General features: G+C 36.1%; 3 protein-coding genes across 3 annotated transcripts; 1 reads left to right on the forward strand and 2 right to left on the reverse strand.

Moving 5' to 3' along the window:
- Positions 1–326: 326 nt before the first annotated feature.
- Positions 327–2829, reverse strand: LOC101736044 (zinc finger protein OZF). The gene has a single exon (XM_004925887.5). The coding sequence runs from the start codon at positions 2667–2669 to the stop codon at positions 1071–1073; it is 1599 nt and encodes a 532-aa protein (XP_004925944.1). The 5' UTR covers positions 2670–2829; the 3' UTR covers positions 327–1070.
- Positions 2830–3378: 549 nt separating this feature from the next.
- LOC101736182 (zinc finger protein 431) lies at positions 3379–5007 on the forward strand. The gene has a single exon (XM_004925888.4). It carries the CDS (start codon positions 3565–3567, stop codon positions 4948–4950), a length of 1386 nt encoding a protein of 461 aa, XP_004925945.1. The 5' UTR covers positions 3379–3564; the 3' UTR covers positions 4951–5007.
- Positions 5008–5563: 556 nt separating this feature from the next.
- Positions 5564–15325, reverse strand: LOC101736320 (protein Smaug). Its single transcript, XM_004925889.5, has 7 exons — positions 14808–15325; positions 12938–13145; positions 11787–12430; positions 10718–10930; positions 10265–10383; positions 9249–9382; positions 5564–8613 (listed from the first exon to the last, which is right to left on the reverse strand). The coding sequence occupies exons 1-7, from the start codon at positions 15058–15060 to the stop codon at positions 8385–8387; spliced, it is 1800 nt and encodes a 599-aa protein (XP_004925946.3). The 5' UTR covers positions 15061–15325; the 3' UTR covers positions 5564–8384.
- Between the last annotated feature and the right edge of the window lie 5252 nt (positions 15326–20577).

Genomic DNA, 20577 nt, shown 5'->3' on the forward strand with positions numbered 1-20577 from the left:
TTCTATGCGCTTGTTTTAGTCGCTAGACGCTTCGCCGTTCGCACCGCGCGAATATTCGCATCGGCGAATGTCCCGTGGCCAGGCTGTTAGGTAGGAAAAAAAGGGCGCGGACCTTCCGCATCTGTGGCTTCTCTTTATGTTGTACAAGAATGCATTAATTCTTCTTTATTGCTTTTCAACGTAGATGACTTACGATTCACTTGATGTTCAGTAGATGTGATGTGGAGGAATACTACCAGAGACGAGCGCAGAGGTATCCGCAGGTAGAATGTTCCGGGGATGGGGACAGAATCAATCAACAGCCAATAAATAACCAAACGATCACGTCATTAATAAGTATTGTAATGTATGTTTAATAAAGTTCAGCGCCGCCAAAACAACAAACGTTCGTTAGGGTTGGCGCAACTCATTGTCAATCCTATTTTGAATATACAAATATATATATGCATATATGTAGTTTAGTTACACTTATGTAAAATAATGATATAGTTTTTATAAGCTTCATCTACTTATTTAGTACTTAACATAATATTGCAGGAAACATCTTTGACTAGATTGTTTTTGTTGATATCAGCCTTTCAAGGGTTCACATCCCTGCTCAAATACTGTTGGAATTTTGCAAGTGTCAGAAATGTCTTTTTTTGGACAAAGATCTTTAATACAGCTTACAGTCAGGGTAGACTGATAGACATAGTCGCAAGATGTTATATATGTTTTATAAGTGTAAGCAAGTCTAACTTTTAACTAATATACAAACATGTAACAACTAAGCTAGGACACACAATTTAACATATACTTATATTTGTGAAACTTATATCAGTATCAATACATAACTTATAACATGTATCATAAAATTTTATTTTTTATTGTTTTTGATATGAGAATACATAATTTATTGTATTTATGTATGTATGTGTAACAGGACTATTATGTTATTTCATTGTAAAAATTGAAATAGTAACTATGTATTGAGAATCATTACTTAGACAATCTTGTGAAAATTTTTGGAATATTAGCCAGTTTGAGCAGGTATGTACTTAGTAATACATAAATATATTTATGATTAAAAATTAGATATTCACTATAGTTAATATTAGCTCTGGTTTTACTTTGAGTTTGTCACTGTCTAAATGACTACCTTTAAGGTGTCTTGTCAAATCTGACCTACGATAAAACCTTCTTGGACAGTGACTGCACATAAACGGCATGGTGTCTGTATGATATTTATACAAATGAGTCTCGAGCAACTTCATCATGGGAAATGCTTTATTACATTCTCCAACTGTACAACGATATTTATCAGCTCTCTCATGTTTGTACATGGTGTGGAAAGAAAGACTTCTTTGTGTAGCAAATGCTTGATTGCAGGTCCTGCAAACATAGGGTTTTTCTCCGGTATGTTTGCGTAAATGTTCAGCTAGATTCGGAAATTCTTTCATACATACTTTACATTCTCCGGCTTTTTCCGAATGTTTCCTAATCATATGGGTCTTGAGATTACCTTTAAGTGAAAACATCATTCCACAGAAGCTGCATATGAAACGAGTCTCATTGGTATGTAATGAAAGATGTAAATTCCTTGCTGATTTCGTCTTGAAAAGTTTGTCACAAAGGTGACACTTGTGTTTCCTCTCATCGGAATGTGACAGCATGTGTCTCCTCACAGCATATTTGTCATAAAATTGTTTGTTGCATGTTGAGCAGGAATGTGTTTTCTCTCCAGAATGTGTTCGTTTGTGGCGTATCAGAGATGAAAGTTGGGAGAATTTGCTGTGGCATAATTTACATTCATATGGCTTCTCTTGCGTGTGAGAACGAATGTGAATTATGATATCTGCTTTCCTGTAGAAACTGTTGCCGCATGTCTCACAAATAAATGTTTTTTCTCTCTCTAAGTGGTTAGTTTCAATGTGCCTTTTCAAACAACCCTTTAATCGGAATGATCTATTGCAGACATCACATTGATATGGTTTCTCTCCTGTATGAATTGTGTTATGAATTTCTAAGGCTGAAGAAGAAGGTAGTATCTGCCCGCAGACAACACATTGTACTGGACCATTAATTGTTTTATTTCTGGCCTCTTTTTTGAACTTTCTAACTACTTCCATGCCGTGGCGCGATTCCTTGTGCTTTCTGAGAGTATATTTACCAGACAAATGTTTGTGACAAATTTCACATTCAAACAATTTGATTTTAGAATGAGATCTCATATGGTCTTTGTAGGCACTCTGACAGGCAGCCCTGTAACCGCATATTGCACAGATTCTTGGCCCCCTACTCTTTGTTCTAGATGATTTTCTGGGTTTACCTTGTAAATCTTCATACTGATGATCATCACCGTCTAAGAATTCAGTTTCAGACTTGATTTCAGGTTCCTCTTTAATTTCAATGTATTCGGATTTGACGTCGTTCTTTTCTGGTTTATAATTCAAAGATACTGAACGTAAAGCTTTGTCAGAGGCTTGGCATTTGGTGATGAAATCGAAGGCAACAGAAAGTTTAACTAGGCATTCTTCGCACATGAAATCAGGCAGGCCGTCGTCCTCTGCGATGTGGATGTTCGCACAATGCATAATTTTCTTACAATATTGCACATTATCTTCGTGTGTTTCGAACAAATTAATATTTCCTGGTTGAACGAGACATAAACGACATATTTTGGACTCCATTACAATGATATATTAATTTATTAATGTATACCTAGTAAACAAAACACATTGAAGTCGTTTCAGTTTCATAATATTGTGATAAAATCACTTTTTAGAGTAAAATCTTTCACATTGTTTTAGACCAGAAAACATCAAGTTGTTTTCATTTCACGGTTTTTTTTAAGGGATTTTATGACCTGGTAACTGAGACATTTAAGTCATGTCTTATTTTAATTTATACCTACTCTTATTTTTATGATTAATAATAATATGGAGTGAAGTGAAATGAAGATGATTAATTTGAGACATTAATCAACTGGGATGAAATGAAATGAGATGAGATGATTCGGTATGAAATATAATCTCAGTAAAATAGTGGTTATTTATTGAAATTTTTTCAGTGGCCTTTTTGGAGGATCCTGAGAAGTTACGTCCAGCATCTTTGTTTCATTTTCCCACATTTATGCACTTTCACAGATATTAAACAGTTAATAAACCACCGTTATTACACATATTACAAATTTAATCTCACCTTATTTCATCTCATTTATTTGTATCCCCATTCATTAATTTGTCGAATTATCAGCTTCATTGAAATTCGCTCCATATCATTCTTCATAAAACAGAAAATACCAAAAATTACGCTGTATTGTTTGACCTTCGCCTTTCAGGTTGGAAAAATGGACCTATTAGTCCTATTACTTTAATTTTGACAATGATTATTTGATCCTTAAGTAAACAAACCTACTCTGTAGTGATAAACATAGATACTTACCATATGGTGATGTTAAATAAAAAACATTGTCCTGTCCAAGGCAAACCTGCTGGGCTGGATATTTGCTCCTCAGATTTCACATAACTTATTAAATATAATACAGAGGTATTTGGCCTATATAGATCCTTGGAATATAGTATCATGGATAAAAATATTTGTAGATTATGTTGCGAGAATAGAGCCGAAACTAACATATTTGAAAGTAAACAAGGAGAAATTAGCGTAAGTTCAAAAATAATGTATTGCTGTTCAGGTCTTCAAATAAAATCGGATGATGGTTTGCCGTCTAAAATATGTGAATTTTGCAAGAAAGAGCTCGATGCTTGTTACTATTTCGTTTTAAAATGTGAAGCAGCAGATAAGAGATTACGATTGAAAATTGCAGAAAAACCAAAATTTGACGCGACTAAGACCGAAATCAAATTGGAAGCCGACGATGACGATAATCATTGGGACGAAGAGACATTCGCGCTTAGACTGTGCGATGTTGATATTAAGTCAGAATTTACAGAACAGAAAGCTGAGGTACGAAAGAAAAGACGTTATACCAAACGTACTAAATATAAAAGGCGTCAAGATGGTAGCTGTAAATGCCCAGTTTGTGGTAGAGTTTGCATAAACCCGTCCACTCTGACAATCCACATGCGAGTACACAGTAGCGAAAAATCCTTCTCATGTACAGTATGCAATAGTAAATATAAAGATGCAGGCAATCTCAAACGGCATATGAACAGAAAACATGATCCGATGAGGCAAAGACAGTTTGTGTGTGAAAATTGTGGTAAAGCATTCTATTCTAAAAGAGATGTTGAAATCCATATGAGGACGCACACCGGGGAGACACCTTACACTTGTAATGCATGTGGAAAGAGTTTTACACAGGCAACTTCATTGTTTCGCCATAGATTAAGACATGAGAGTGAAAAGACTTATTCATGTACTATATGTAACAAACTTTTCCGAACCAAAGACGGATTGAGGAACCACGCATTAGTACATACATCAGAAAAGAAGTTTTCGTGTCCTATTTGTAATATGTCTTTTAAATATAAGAACAATGTACACAAGCACATAAAAAATCATTCTGAGCCTAAGCGTTTTGTTTGCAACTACTGTGGGAGATCATTCAGTATGAAAGGTGGCTTGAAGAGTCACATAGACAGACAGCATTCTGAGAAATCAGGTTATTGTAATGTATGTTCAAAACATGTACCAAACTTAGAAGTTCATAGTTGGAAGCACACAGGGCAACGGCCATTGAAATGTGAACTGTGCTCAAGTAGCTTTTCACAGCTTAAAGCTTTGACACATCATGTTAACTTCAAACATAAGCAAACCTCAAAACACAAATGCCTTGTTGCCGGCTGTGAAATGGCATTTCCATCTAAACCGATGCTAGATTATCACACTGCCAAAGTACACAGTACAGACATTCCATTTCCTTGTGACCGATGCTCTAGGGGTTTCTACAGGAAGAATGACCTATCTCGGCATATGATTGGAACCCATAAGGAAAAGTTACTGTGATTTTTGTGAAATTGTGTTTTCATGGACTTTGATAGTCAATAAATATAGTGCCATATATTATAGATTTTATTTTATTCAATCCTATTGTGTATCACCAGTTCTGTTGTGATATCTTAGGGCTCTAGTGACCACTTGATATTAACTTATTTTGCGCTCAGCAAAACATCTAGTATAATAAAAAAAAGTTATAGGACCAACACCAGTTGATTAGTTATTTCATTATATTTTTATTTTGACTGAGATTGTGTCTATTGAAGAAGTTCAACAAACAATCTGGACAAATGTGTTGTAGTATACAGCTAAGTTTTAAGCTTTATTTTCACTTATACATTTTTCTTAATTCTCAGTTTTATTATCTCATTTTGTCATGTATGGTCTATTTATATTCTCACTGATAGCTCAAAGTAACCTTGACCCTACTTATATCAGTCCAAGTCTCGACTTCATAGTGAGTTCGGTTGCACTAATTGTCAACTTGTAGGCCATGAAAAAATCATTCACATTTGTACTGATACACATTTGTACATTGATACTTCTGATCGGGATTCTCATTCAGAAATCGTTTCTATCAAGGCCTATAGGCCTATCAAGATTATTAAATGAAAACACAAAATATGCTATAATATTTTATATCATTGCGAATGAACACTGGACCCACGTTTCGAAGGGCCGCTACAAAACCAAGCTCCAGAGAACATTTTTATCTGTACATTGAACAATTATTGCTGAATTAAGCTCTTCTTAATTGAAAGTTTTCATTTTGTCACACACATTTATCAAAAGTTGAATAAAAATTTACACATGTTTGTGAAGATATAACTTCTTTATTTAATATAATATTTAGACTCATAACCCCGTTAATGCAGTTGTAAATAATATTTTTTTTTAGATTTTTCGACACATCATTTTAAAGTTCTTTATTTCATTCATTATTCGACAGGCTTCATTTAATTACTATCGCAGATAAATGTGAGCGACAAAAATTTTTTTATTCATTTTTAACAACAAATAATAAATTTTTTTAGGTAATCTTTACATTTACAAAATGTTAATGCTTTCACTTTTAACTTTTTTTAAATAAAATATGTAGGTACCTATTTAAACTTAACTTATTTACTTCTTAGATGTTTATATTAACATTTAATTAAATTTTAATTACCTACAAATTGCACAATTCGTAAATCATTCTGTTTTGATCCAGTCAAATTAAAAAATAAATATAATAATTTGTCTATTTACTGTGATGGGCATATTGTTGAATCGTCAAATAAAAATGGACGCAAATAAACGTTCGTTGTCAAACCTCACGATTGAGAAGTTGTAGTTGTATTCAAGAGGTTTTCTCGTATTGAGAGACTATTAAAGCCTTTAAATTCAAAGGGAGAACTGTAATTGCTCTAATGCAATTAGAGATAAGCTGAATAATGGGTATGTTGCCTTGTTTATAGTAAACAACAGAGACCCTTTCTCTAGCGAATAGCCTAAACTCACACGTTTCCGAAATCAGGTATAGGCCTGACAAAAGTACTAAGAGCCATTATGGTAGTAGGACGTCTTGTGAGTCCGCGCGGGTAGGTACCACCACCCTGCCTATTTCTGCCATGAAGCAGTAATGCGTTTCGGTTTGTAGGGTGGGGCAGCCGTTGTAACTATATTGAGACCTTAGAACTTATATCTCAAGGTGGGTGGCGCCTTTACGTTGTAGATGTGTATGGGCTCCGGTAACCACTTAACACCAGGTGGACTGTGAGCTCGTCCATCTACCTAAGCAATAAAAAATTAATAAATAAAAAGCCATTTTAATGATATAGTAACAGTTGATTTTAGAACTTTGTTGAGTATTCGTTGCTCGGAAAGTAGATAGTTTTAAACACTTTAACAATACCGCTATTGATAAATTTGATGACGCTTAAATACGTCTCAAAACTTCAAGTAGCAAAAGCGTCGTTAGATTGAGCAGCCTTGCTCTCAAGTTATTGTTATAATTGGGTTCGATAATATTACCTACTTTAGGTTTAATTGCGTCCATTTATGTTTACACGAATTTTATAACCTACAATTACATAGAAATATAACCACTGGGTGTTACTAGTTCACGTATATTCCCGAAAACCATAAAAAAAACATTAGTCAATTTATATATGTATAAATAAATAACGAAAATTAATTAAATTAAATATTTATATTATATTATAGGATTCAGCGCATATTAAATACAAGGATAGGGCCAAAAAAGAAATTGTTTACATTCATTCAGTGGCAGTACACAGGCTCCGCCCTGAAGGAGACAATCAGAGTATAAGTACAAGAGACTTCTTGAGGTCCTAAATCGACAAGTAGGAGGTAGGTAGTGTCATTGTGATCATTGAAGACTAGTTTTATTGGATCGGTTTTTCAATGTTTTTATAGACTTGTTCAACATCGGTCCGAAATAGTGTAAATTTTGTTAAATTAGAATAGCAATGTCTATTAGACGACAAGTTTTATTGTATTTATAATACGCTGAATCCTTGTTGACTTAATGCAGACATGCATAGAAAGGTACTTTGTTGGATTTAATAAAAATAAAAACAAAAAATAAAACGTAATCGTCGATGTATTACAATAGGCCATTTATAAAACATTAATTTTCATTTTCATTAAATAAAAACAGTTTTAACTTTTAATAAAATATTATTGAAGGCATAATGACATAAGATTTCATTGCTTCTCCAAATTAAAAACAACAATGCGAAATTAGCACCAGAATAAATTTAACTATTAATCTATGTAACCGTATGTAATCACGTATTCAAAAGTTTTGACTATAAAATGCATTAAAAAAAAACAATAAATTTATTTTATCTAACTTATTTCAACAACAGAGAAAAGTCAACATTTATATATTAGTTATTTACTTTCGTAATAAAATTATTATTAAGGGCACTGCCCGGCGCATACCCAGTCATGTTTATAATAATAAAAAAAAACCACTGAAATACACTTAACACCAAAATTCCGAAAGTCACAAAATATTTATACAAAAAAATCGATTAAAGTTTAAACATCAGAGTTGTCGTCGCGTCGCCATGTCTGACCGCTCTATCAATATAAATACGTATTATCGTCACGATACTAACATATCGATAAACTGTCAAATGTTATAAAATAGATTTATCATCTAATAAATAAAAAATCACTAAGTTGCGTTGGCAACATTTCAATTTATTTTTAATTATAGTTTCGATGTATGGTTCATTTAGAATACCGTTAATGTGTCCACATAATTTAAAAAATAACGATCTATTTGCTGAATCAGAGTTGAAATGATTTGAGACATTATCGACGACCGAACACTGGACACAACCGTTCGTTATAGAAGTCGAGACAGCGATATCGACACTGCACACAATAAATTAATTCGATTGCTTTTTTTATATTTCAAATGAGAGTCATTAATTAATGGCCTGTTCAGTCATCTGTAGACACAGCGCGTCGAGGCTGGAGTATTCGTCGTTGGGGGTGGGGGGCGGGCGGGGCAGCGCGGGGGGCGCGGCGCCCACGTATGGGGGGTAGGAGTGGGACTTGGGGCGCGGGTGGGGGGGACCGGGGCCCGTTTGAGGTTTGCAGCTCCATATGCGTTTTTGAGGCTTTTGGTACCCGTTGTGTGGAGGCATCCGCCATCTGTAACACGATTATCATTCGAGTGTTTCGTGCTAAGAAAATATATTTAAAATAAGTGCGCGTGTAAGAAGTGAAACTTTTTTTGGGGTGTGTTGTATTGCGATTTTCTTCATTTTTCATCCATATATCAAATTTCTCATGTAATAAGGAATGCTGTGTATAAGAGAAAATATCTCTTCATCATTTATATATATTTTAAATTACATATTATATATATTTTTATCCATTAAAAATAAAATATTATATAGCTAATATGTTACTGCCATCTACAGGAGCAATGAGAAACTAACAAGCCATCTAGTGGCCGACGCCCGTAAACAGAATATGTATACGAGAAACGACTTAACTCGCTTTCTCCCTCTCTCTACGGTCGAGTGGATCGCAAGACGCTCTGTCTATTTTCTGTTGCTCTACCTAAATTGTATCTTTTCTCTCCAACCGTAACGAATCCGTCGCGGGTTAAACTCTCAACGCGCCTAAAGAAGTTTCACTTCAATAAATTTAAATTCACCATATTTTTTACGAGCTCAATAATGCTCTTAGCAATTAATGGTGTCTCAATTAATTTGAAATAATTTATCATATTATTATGATTAATCAAGAAACAGAATGAGTTCATGAGTGGGGGGCGGCACCTGGGCTTGGCGTGTCGGTGTCGGTGCGGCATGTCGCCCACGTGCCGGTAGAACTGTCTGGGCGGCAGGCGGTGCCTCAGCCGCTTGAGGCCGTCCTGCAGGCTCGCCGAGCTGAAGGACTCGTGGTGCAGCGCCTGTGTGTGTACTTCGTCCCGTCACATCAACTCGTCCGTGAACATAATATGTAAGTATATGAGTCGTCGTGGCTTAAAGGATAAGACGTCCGGTGCATTCGTATGTAGCGATGCACCGGTGTTAGAATCCCGCAGGCGGGTACCAATTTTTCTAATGAAATACGTACTTGACAATTCACGATCGACTTCTACGGCGAAGGAATAACATCGTGTAATAAAAATCAAACCCGCAGAACCATAATTTGCGTAATTACTGATGATAGGACCTCCTTGTGAGTCCGCACGGGTAGGTACCACCACCCTGCCTATTTCTGTAATGAAGCAGTAATACGTTTCGTTTTGGAGGGTGGGGCAGCCGTTGTACTATTAAAATTAAGACCTTACAACTCATGTCTCAAACTATGGGCTCCGGTAACCACTTAACATCAGGTGGGCTGTGAGCTCGTCCACCCATCTAAACAATAAAAAATATCTACTTTAAATGATGATATTTGTACTAATAGCATAGGACAAGTGTAGTTGCATGAGTACGTCTCTTTACCCACTACGCTGTGCAGGGTTGTATATTGATATTTCCTCATGCAAACTAGCCCATAGACACCGCCCACTGAGTTTCTCGTCGGATCTTCTCAGTGGGTCGCGATTCCGATCCGGTGGTAGATTCTGTGAGGCGCTGCTCTTGCTCGGGCTAGTGTTAGCAATTCTGTCAGGTTGAGCCCGTCAGCTCACCTACTGGTCTGCGTGAAGTTGGAATAGCCCCTTAGCTACCAACGATTAGGTAGGAAAATTGATATTCGACTATATAACAAATATTTGTTGTTATCCGCACGGCCCGCCGGGGGGCGGGCGGGGGAGGTCTGCCCCCAACTAACCCTCGAGTACCTTTTCAACGAGCCAGCAATGTAAGGACATGGGGTCCACCGGCGGCTCGTGGTCATCATCGCTGCTGGGCACAGACAGACGGTGGTTGATGTTCGACGAGTTGTTCAGGCATTTCGATGCTAGAATTAATATTTATTTAATTAATTTGACAAGTTGTATAATGTTTTTAGTCCAAGGGTTGTTGCTGTCAATTTATTATATAAATGTAACTATTTTTTGTCAAAATCTTACATTGTATTATGTTTTATTATTTAATAATGAACTTAAGTACATGTGTTCGGTAACAAATCAGTTCATTGTGTGTCTGTCTTTATGCAACCCGCACTTAGCAATCCTTTTATTACAAGGAGAACAAGTACCCCCATTAATACACTACACTGCATCTGTATAATTAACATTACATTGAGTAAATAGAAGTAGAAAACTTCAAGACTTTATTGCAAAAAAAGTTACCAAGTTGCAAGGCCCTGACAATGGAGCCTGGAAGTTCAGTTGAAGGTGGCATCGGGCTGAGCAACACTCCCCGAAGCCTCTCCAGAGCTCGCCCCACGACCGCAGTCCCCGGAGTGCCCTGCAGCTCTGTCTCTATCGCTTCCATCACGGAGGGTCGCTCGTTCAACTTCTTTATTGACAGGAGCAGTTTATGTCGAGCGCCTTTCGTCACTCCTACAGCACAACAATGAAGTCGCATGAGTCCACAAAGATCCCTACTAATTGACAACATTTCAAAAAATTAACAACCATTTCTTTATTTTTCAATTCTGAGCTTAAAATATGTAATTCTTACCATTTTATATTATTTAATTATATTATTTAATTTCGAAGCAAATAATTAAAAACTAAAAATGTTGTGGTGACATCGTTTTTTTTTTTGCTTATATGGGTGGGTAGACGAGCTCATAGCCCACCCCTGGACATTTACAACTTAAATGTGCCACCCATCTTGAGATATAAGTTCTAAGGTCTCAGTATAGTTACAACGGCTGCCTTACCCTTCAAACCGAAAAGCATTACTGCTTCACGACAGAAATAGGCAGGATGGTGGTAACTACCCGTGCGAACTGACAAGATGTCCTAGCGTACCTGATACGTGGTTAGTTTAGATGCTAAATCTCTCTATAACCTACTTAAAGAAAGACCTTGGCTCATCAAGAACTCTATACTTGAACGAACATCTAAAGCCGCACTAGTCTGTTCTTATCAGATTTGGTAGGCAGGAAGAGCGACCCCTGTTGCCTACATGGGAGTCGCTAGTCAATCTAAAAACTCCTGTCTCTGCAAATAGATGGGCCGACACTCCCATGATGAAATGAATCCATGGACTGGTATAAAATTCTCATCTTTTTACTATAAGAAACATTTTTATTTTGATGATTTACATTTATTCAGTATATATTTATTTTATTGTGCACTTTCCTTCTATAACCTAGTTTACACTGATTTGAAATCACTAAGCTTGTATAAAAGTTTTTTTGTGTACAATAAAGGACAGAATAGAGAAACAGATACAATTTGAACTCACCCAGCTTCTCCAAGTACTTTTCATCCATTGCCATCATCTGATCATAGCTTATATTTGTGAATAGCCACACATACTTATGCAACCTTAGACTTTTCAACCACTGAGCAACAGTCGACATTCCAGGGTGTTCAGTGAAGTTATTCGATCTTAGATCATCTAAGCGAGTTTCGCTGCCCGTTGTCCCATACATTATACTAATGGGCCTGATTTGGCTCAAGCTGTGCTCGCTGGAGAGGGAGAAACTTCTCGGTTTCTGAACAAAAGGCTCATCACTCAAATTCTCAGCTGACGAGGACATTTGAAGAAAATTCGTTGAAGGTGGAGTTAAACTATTTGATCTTTGAGACTTTGGTTGGGCTATTGCTGCCTCAAATAACAATTTGTCTCCGTCTAAATTTAAATCAACATCACGACCATTCTTAGAGAATGATTCTTGAAGTAAATCATTGTTGAATTGATCCAAAGGATCTAAAATACATCGAAATTCAACATTTTTGCCTATCGTTCTTCTGAATGAGTTGTTTGTACTCCATATATTGGTGTCAGGAAGGAGACAGGGGTCTATCCGTTGTTGCCAAACGCTTTCTGTATTTCTGTTACCGGATATGTGATTCTCTAAGTAACGCAGCCACTGTGTTAATGTCCTGTAAGCATATCAAAGTTATGTTTTACATATTGTCTTGTTTTACTTTCAGAGTTTATATAAGTTATTCTAGTCTATTCTGAAAGATGTTAAAAAAAAAGCTCTAGTGGTTCTATTAAAAAAAAAATGTATTGATTAATTTGGAGGGATTTCAAAACCATTCTTATAGTACGACCTCTTGTAAGTCCGCACGGGTAGGTACCACCACCCTGCCTATTTCTGCTGTGAAGCAGTAATGCTTTTCGGTTTGAAGGGTGGGGCAGCCGTTGTAACTATACTGAGATCTTAGAACTTATATCTCCAAGTGTGTGGCGCCTTTACGTTGTAGATGTCTATGGGCTCAAGTAACCACTTAACACCAGGTGGGCTGTGACCTCGTCCACCCATCTAAGCAATAAAAAAAAATAAAAAAAAACATATCCCACTACAGAATACATTCTCAACTTTGATTAGTTTTACTAGCATTTATGTGCGGCTTTAGTAAACGTAAAACACATACATTACATACCTCTGATCATGATGTGTTAATGCAGGATGCACCAGCATGTAAGACAACAGCTGTCTGCATAATTCTGGAGCCAGCGATGTTCTTCGTGGGGAATCTACACACCTTTGAACTAACACTGGCATAGCATTCATGTAAATGTCTTTAACACGTTCGTTGTCTGTGTTCAGTAGAGGTAATAATGTTAAGAGTTGATATAGTCTATCACCACCTGTAGAACAGAAAATTATAACTCTTAATACTGTTTCAAATGTAAAATGTGATATAATCAAATATAATAAAGATTGATATTAACATTAAAAGCTACTATTCATCTTATTTTCATGGAAAACAAATTTAATAATTCTCTTGTAATAAGTAAAAAAAAATGCTTTTTTTAACTGTGTGTACATAAGTTTATGAAATGTATGAAGTTTGCAGTTTATATAAGTTTGTATTTTAAGCCTCTCCAAACCTCTCCTCTTCCAAGAATCCAAAGCAATAAGTCCAAGCACTTAACTGCTTTTATATGTTAGCTTTGCTTGTGCCAATATAGAAAAAAAAAACTATATAGAGCTACATAGTTTTTCTGAGAAGAAATAAGTCGGTAGAGTTGATCAACTCAAGACATCTAATTTTATTTTTGATTGAGAAATAAAATGATATATTTAAAAACACAAGGCCAATCGAAATTGAATAGGCCGAGTAAAACACTTTCCAGAGTGTTGTTTATACTCCAAGTTTTCTGGCATAATACCATGTACAAAATATAGTGCTTGTTTATTGCTTAGATGGATGGACGAGCTCACAGCCCACCTGGTGTTAAGTGGTTACTGAAGCCCATAGACATCTACAACGTAAATGCGCCACCCACCTTGAGATATAAGTTCTAAGATCTCAGGTATAGTTACAACAGCTACCGCACCCTTCGAATCGAAACGCACTACTGCTTCACGGCAGAAATAGGCGGGGTGGTGGTACTTAGCCGTGCGGACTCCCAAGAGGTCCTACCACCAGTCTTCTATTAAAAATTGATGTTTCATAATTTATATTGCATTTCTTCAAAAAAATACATATTTTATATTCAGCAATACTGACAATGCACAGCAAAGATTCACTAATGTTTAATCAGATTAATAAATAGAAAAATCTCTCCAGCAACCAAACAAAAATTGGCGTACATAATAAATCACATATAAACATTGGTGACATCCAGTTTTTTGTATAAAACACATTCAGTTATATTGGCTGTGTATCATTTATGTGGTGATGAGCATGAAAATCAGTCTTAAAGAGGTTTTTGTGTTTTTAATTTTATTTATATTTTATATGAGCTAATGTGAGATGGCATGCAAAAGAAATCAGCATTTAATAATATTGGAATAATATCGACGCTTGAAAGGCAAACATGACTAAGCGACAATGCGTGAACTTTACAGTAGACCAATTTAAAGTTGAAATACCTGAAAACAAAATTTATTTTAATGAATTTAGCTGTAGTAGAATCTAGCTAGTAGCTATAGGATTGAAATGATTTTAATAGACCTAGAAATATTTTTTTTTTTGCGCATTGAATATGGTTATTGCCTATCATTTATGTACAAAGCAGTTATTGTCGCTTAGTCACTTTTGCCTTTCAAGCGTCGATATGTTTGCACCATGTAAAAACTTATCAAGTCTATTTTCAAAAATGAAGTTTGTATTATTGTTGTAGTGACTCACTGTCATTATTTAAAAAAAAACATAATTTATCCTTGTTCATGTATATGTTGAACATAAGTACTTTTTCACTTCATTTGTAAGTGATGAGTAATGTAAATAAAAAAGGGTAGCTGTTCAAATACATACCACCCATTTAATTTTATAGAAAAATATGATTAAAATGAGACTTTACCGTCGTCATCTTCATCGTCCCCTCTTGTAGTGAGGAGGCTCGTCAGCAAAGCCTCGTCATTCGCGTCTCTCTGGAGTCGTTCGTCTTCCACATGATTCCTAAGTGCAGCCTCTACGGCCCGCTGCACTAATCTTAGTCCTGGCCAAGGGACCCGTCTGGCGAGCACACAGGCTGTCACAGTCTTTTCGCATGCACCCCACTGCTCGAATACCCCTGTTACACCCCCCAGCTGCTCATAAAACGTGCCGTTCATTGCGACAACACCATAGCAGCCCAATCTCAAGATTTGTTTGTAATCTACACGTCAATGGTGAGTGACAGCTGATCCTTGAGCACGAATTCCTCGATACCGCGACAAACTTCCACATGGAGTAGGTAAAACGAACTTTTCACGGTTGTCGGTGTGTAGTTTTTGGGTGATATTTTTTATTTTAAATGCAGGTAGATTGGAAAACATGGACTTGTTTCAGAGACTCGACTAGTTATCAAAATCCAAAATGGCCGACCACAGATTATCAAAATGTCATTATTTTATTTTTCCTACAATATGGGATCAGCAACAACAATTTGCTAACAACTAATAGTTTAAAATAAAAATTATTACGATTTATTAAAACACAATATATTTCTGCATAATCTCATTAAAAGTTGTGGTGCTAAGATTTAGAACCGTAAAAGAAAGGTCAGATTGAATACTAGATGTCGCTATTTGCATTTTACAAGTATACAAAGAAAAGAAAAAGTAGGTACGTAGTGCAGCTAAGTTTTTTTTTCTGCCTAATTGCTGGTAGCCTAAAGGCTAATTCCAGCAACTTAAGGACTGGTGAGCTCACGGGCTCAACCTGAGAGTGATTGCTAATACTGTTCCTAGCAAGAGTCATGCTTCGCAAAATGTATCATCCGCAAAAATACTACCACATACCACCAAAAGGCCTATTTCTGGCGTGAACCAACAATGCGTTTCGGTTTGAAAGGTGGGACAGTCGTTGTACTGTAAAAACGGAGACTTAGAACTCATGTCTTAAGGTGGATAGCGGCATTTAGACTATCGATATCTATGGGTCCCAGTAACCACTTAACATCAGGTGGGCCGTTAGTGTGTCTAGCCATCTAAGCGATAAAAAATTCCGTTTATTAAATTTTCCTTTAAAATCGCGCCAAAATAGGCAGTTCATCGGAATGAAGCAGCTATCGTCTTCCTCACAGTGCAGTAAGCGCTTTAAACGCTGTGTAATTCCATAATTGAAAATTTTATGTGCGTAAAGAGTATGAGGTAATATTACGAAAGGGTGAACACGAATAGATGACAGGGGATTTCATCAAAAAAGGGAAGGTTGACCTTGGTATATTTTGAAAGAAGACAGTCTGCTGCCCACTCTTGCATAATACGGAGTAAAACGGACCACCGAGAAAGATTTCTATTATGCAAATACAAATTCTTCAGGGAAAAAAAGTCAGTAGCATAGAATAATAGTTTTCTACGTTTGATCCTTTTGAAGTATGTTATTGTTAACAACGACTTACCGTTTCTGTAGGTAAGTGTCTGGTTGATTTGAGTAAACATGATACTTACCCTTATACCTAACAGACATTAAAACTAAAAATCGTGATAAGATTAAATTATTAATTAATAGCCCATTAAATAATAGTATTAAAACGTACATTTTTTTATTGCCTTTGTAGGCGAGTACACGGCCCACCTGATGGTAAGTGGTTACCGTCGCTCATAGACGTAAGCAATACCAGGGGCACAGCCAAATCGGGAACCATTGAGTACTCTCCGCAAGCCTCGAGTGAAAAAGGACATGTCATAGATAGTGATAACCGCACGAATTTAAAACAATGCATAACCTATATCAATCATATTTCTCGGGAAATATATCTTGATATATATATATTCAGTTTAAATTAGTGCTTGTTCGTCCCAATTATAAAAGGCGAATAAAAAGATCGTGTAACGATGTAACATTTTTAAATAAAATAAATATGATTTAATAATACACTAACAGCTGATGATATGTCGAGCTTGGAACGCACGACGCGCAAGGGAAGAAATGATGTCACTGAGCCACGAGTGCATTAATATTGTTAATAACGAAGTCAGACTTCCCACGCTTTTCAACCATCCATAATATTAATATGTTTAAAATTATAAAAACATTGCCACGCGCTGCGTGAAGAGGCTACAATTTCGTAATATTTAGAAAGGGTTACGAACAAGCTGACATCGGAGCTAACAAAGTAAGATTTGAAAATCCGCAGACCTGCATCCTAAGTGTGTCAAATATTTATAAGTTCTGTAGACTTGCACGTAAATTAGGCCCAGAACATAACATGCTAAGCCACGTTAGAACAATATAAGTATTATGAAGATCAAGATGATTAAAGGTACATACAGATTTCGATCTCATATTATCTCATGGTGAAAAGCTGGAGGGCAACTTGTGATCACTATGCACGCCGGTAACAGAAGTGAGAATTTGTTTTAAATATATTATTTTTAAATTACCTAGTACCTACAATACACGAAATCTACATGATAATGTCGACTGTGGTGTGTTACTCTACTAGACAAGCCCCGGGACTTCACCTGCATTAAATTTGTAATTCAGAAAAGATGAAACATGTAGCATTTTCTTCGGATAAAGAGTTGCTTGTGTTATAATGTAAAAGCTTCTTAATCGTGCTTCTTTCATTCTCGTTTTTACCATTCGCGGATTTAAGAATGAGACGTTTATTTAATACCTATATCGGCGGCTAAAATTTTTTTTTGCGCGGATCTAATCGATACATCGCTACATACTCATTAACAAAAAGGATTCCAACATGTAAGTATCCAACCGAATATCCTTTATAAAAGCGTCGTTAAATAGACTAATAAAAAGTCAAATATACCTTAATAGAACTATGCTTAAAGGGTAATAATAGGGTCAAAAATTGAATTAAATTCATTTTTTATATTTGGCACTTATTTTTTATTATTTTCGCCTAGTTAAGTATCTCCTACAATCCCATATATTTAAATTATCATTCCATATTCACGGTTTCAATATTCGCGATATATTTACGGAATATATACCCCGCGAATAAAGAGCTTTTACTGTACCTACTCTAGTCCATAAACTATTAGTTCTATAGAAATGGTTACCATGACAACTGCTGCGGTAGTTTGATATTATTTGAGCGTGTATAATCTATGATTTAAGCAATGGTCGACGAAAAAAACATACTGAATAAGATTTACACAAAATACGTTCTTACTCCTATATCACAAAAATAATATTTACGCAAAATTTAAAATCTATTAGGTGAATGTCTTCATAATAATTTAATAAAGTTTTTTTTTTAATAAAGAATTGATAAAAAACACCATTATTTTATTACGTTTACCCAAATAATATTTAAACAATAACGTCCTAATTCGTCAAAGCTAAGTGATTCTTCATTAAAAGCCAGTGGAGAAGTAGAGTGATCGTTGTGGAAATCCTGACGGACTTTTTGATCCGGCTGAGTCTTAATTATGTCCTACAAAACTAAAATTTATGCAATTTCAATAATGCACACACACTGACAACACGCGGAAGGGATTAAAAGCGGGCGATTCCACGCATTCGTTTAAAAGCTTGTGGAAAAACCATCTATAGTGTTTTAGAAATAAAATCTAAAATTGCGTGTTTAGAAACTAATGCAGCCGTCGAAGGGAACTCGATATGAACACACACCGTTATGTACTAAGGATTAATTTTCATATGTTACGATCATAGGAGCCTTAAAAATATTACTGTTATTGATAAGCATACGATTTCTTTTAAAAAGCGGTTAACAGAACTAATATACAACACCACATGAATTTTACCTTCCGCGTTGAGATAGAGGATCTTAATTGGCAATAGTATCTAGTCTTTCCTTTCATTTATAACCACAAGCTCTTTCCAAGCATCCCTTTGTAGGAGTTGATGCTCTTAACTTAATTTTTCACCAAACCATTTCCCTAATTCTTATCACGAGTAGCGACAGTGTTGAAATGTTTGAAAGGCGCGAATTTTAGTGATAAGATCGTCGTTATCCAGACTTCACTGTTGCGTCTTAAGATGGGTCACTGTTTCTGAGGCTTAAAAAAATCTTCAGCCTATTTAACTCTGCAAGAAATTACTTTTGAATTGGATAGAAAACTGCACTGCGTCATTTAAGATAAGTCGTCGCGGCGTTGCTTGCTATTTGGTGACATTTTTCTTGTTCCTTATTAATTATAGGTTTCGCTTAATCGGTTTGTTAATAATAAGTTTACTAAATGATACTGTCTAATATATTGTCATTAGTTTAACGATGACGAATTAAAGCAACTAAAAGATTATAACATGCCTTAAATGCATAGCTTAAAAACAAGTAAACAAAGTAATTAAGGATTGAATCTTGGCATGAAACAAATGTAATTGTTGCAAGTTACAACAGCTATTTCCCAAACGTTCTGGGAAGTGAGTGATGTCGTAAATCATTGCAGTTTTTCGTCTGGTTCCGTTACAATTGACCGCAGGTAGTCCAACCCTTTCTGAACGAGGGTGAAGACTCCACCCTTTCGCGAAAATACGTGCCCTTGTCATTCGTGCTTTCGTTTTCGTGTGGAGTGGTCAATATGGCTCTCTGGACGCCCTATGCGCAAGAATCGGCTCTGGACTTGAGCAAGACCAGAGTCAAATTAGAAAGGAAGTCTCCCGATTTGCCTGTGACAAATTCTTCGCCGCCAGCCTCTGGGTTTCTTTATCAAGATTATCAACCGTACTACGTGAATTATTCGCCGGTTCGACCCGTGCACGCTGTGCCTTCTGTGTCACCGGAGTCTACTGGTTCTTGGACTCAATATCCTCTCCCGCCTTCGATCGGAAACAGTCGGTCTCCACCGCCGGGCTCGCCTGAATTCTACGAGATGGATTCCCTGACAGACGACTATGAATATCAAGAGTTTGAGAGAGACGCTTTCCGTGCTATGGCTGAGAAGAACGGTGGAAGCTTATTGGGGAACAATCCTCGCATGAGGAGAGCCGTGCAGACTAATCAGACGGCTGACGACACATACAGGAAGCAGCGGGAGAGAAACAACTTCGCGGCCAAGCAGAGCAGAGATCGGAGGAAGATGAGAGAAGTGCGTTTGGCTTTTCAAGTCACTTATTTGAAGAAGAAAATGACAGAGATGAAGGCGCGGCTGGCGGCCGATATGTGCAGCAAGTGTGTTCAGACTCGCGATCGCTAGTTGATTTAATTACGTTACTTTAGTAGGCTATGCATCAATGCCATGTATCGAAATGCCAAATTTTTATTCGTAAAAAGTAAAATTTTCAATTTATAACATAGAGTTATTCGATTAATATAAATAAAGTGTCTCGATTTAATTGGATATTATAATTATAAAGTAACCTAAGCTAATAATTTATAATTTAATTGGATTTATAATTATAAAGTGTAAAACCTAAGCTAATAATTAAAAAAAAAAACGTTATAAATATTATAATTTTGTTTGTGCAATTTCCAAATTGGGTTTAATCGATTGAAGTCACCTTATAAAAATAAATTAATATTTATGACAAATTGGTGTTATTATTTTCCCTAAAAAAAAACATGATTTTTAATTGAAATTTGCGGTTTGGCTGCTGTATCAGATGTTTGGCTCTTTATTAGCGTACCTATACATAGATCAGCCAGCCAACCTTCGACCCTCAGACATAAGGATCATGACCATAGGAGTAAAAGGTGACTAAAGGCCTTTGGTAGTGAG

The sequence above is a fragment of the Bombyx mori genome, chromosome 18 (assembly GCF_030269925.1).
Source record: "Bombyx mori chromosome 18, ASM3026992v2".
Taxonomy (NCBI): Eukaryota; Metazoa; Arthropoda; class Insecta; order Lepidoptera; family Bombycidae; genus Bombyx; species Bombyx mori.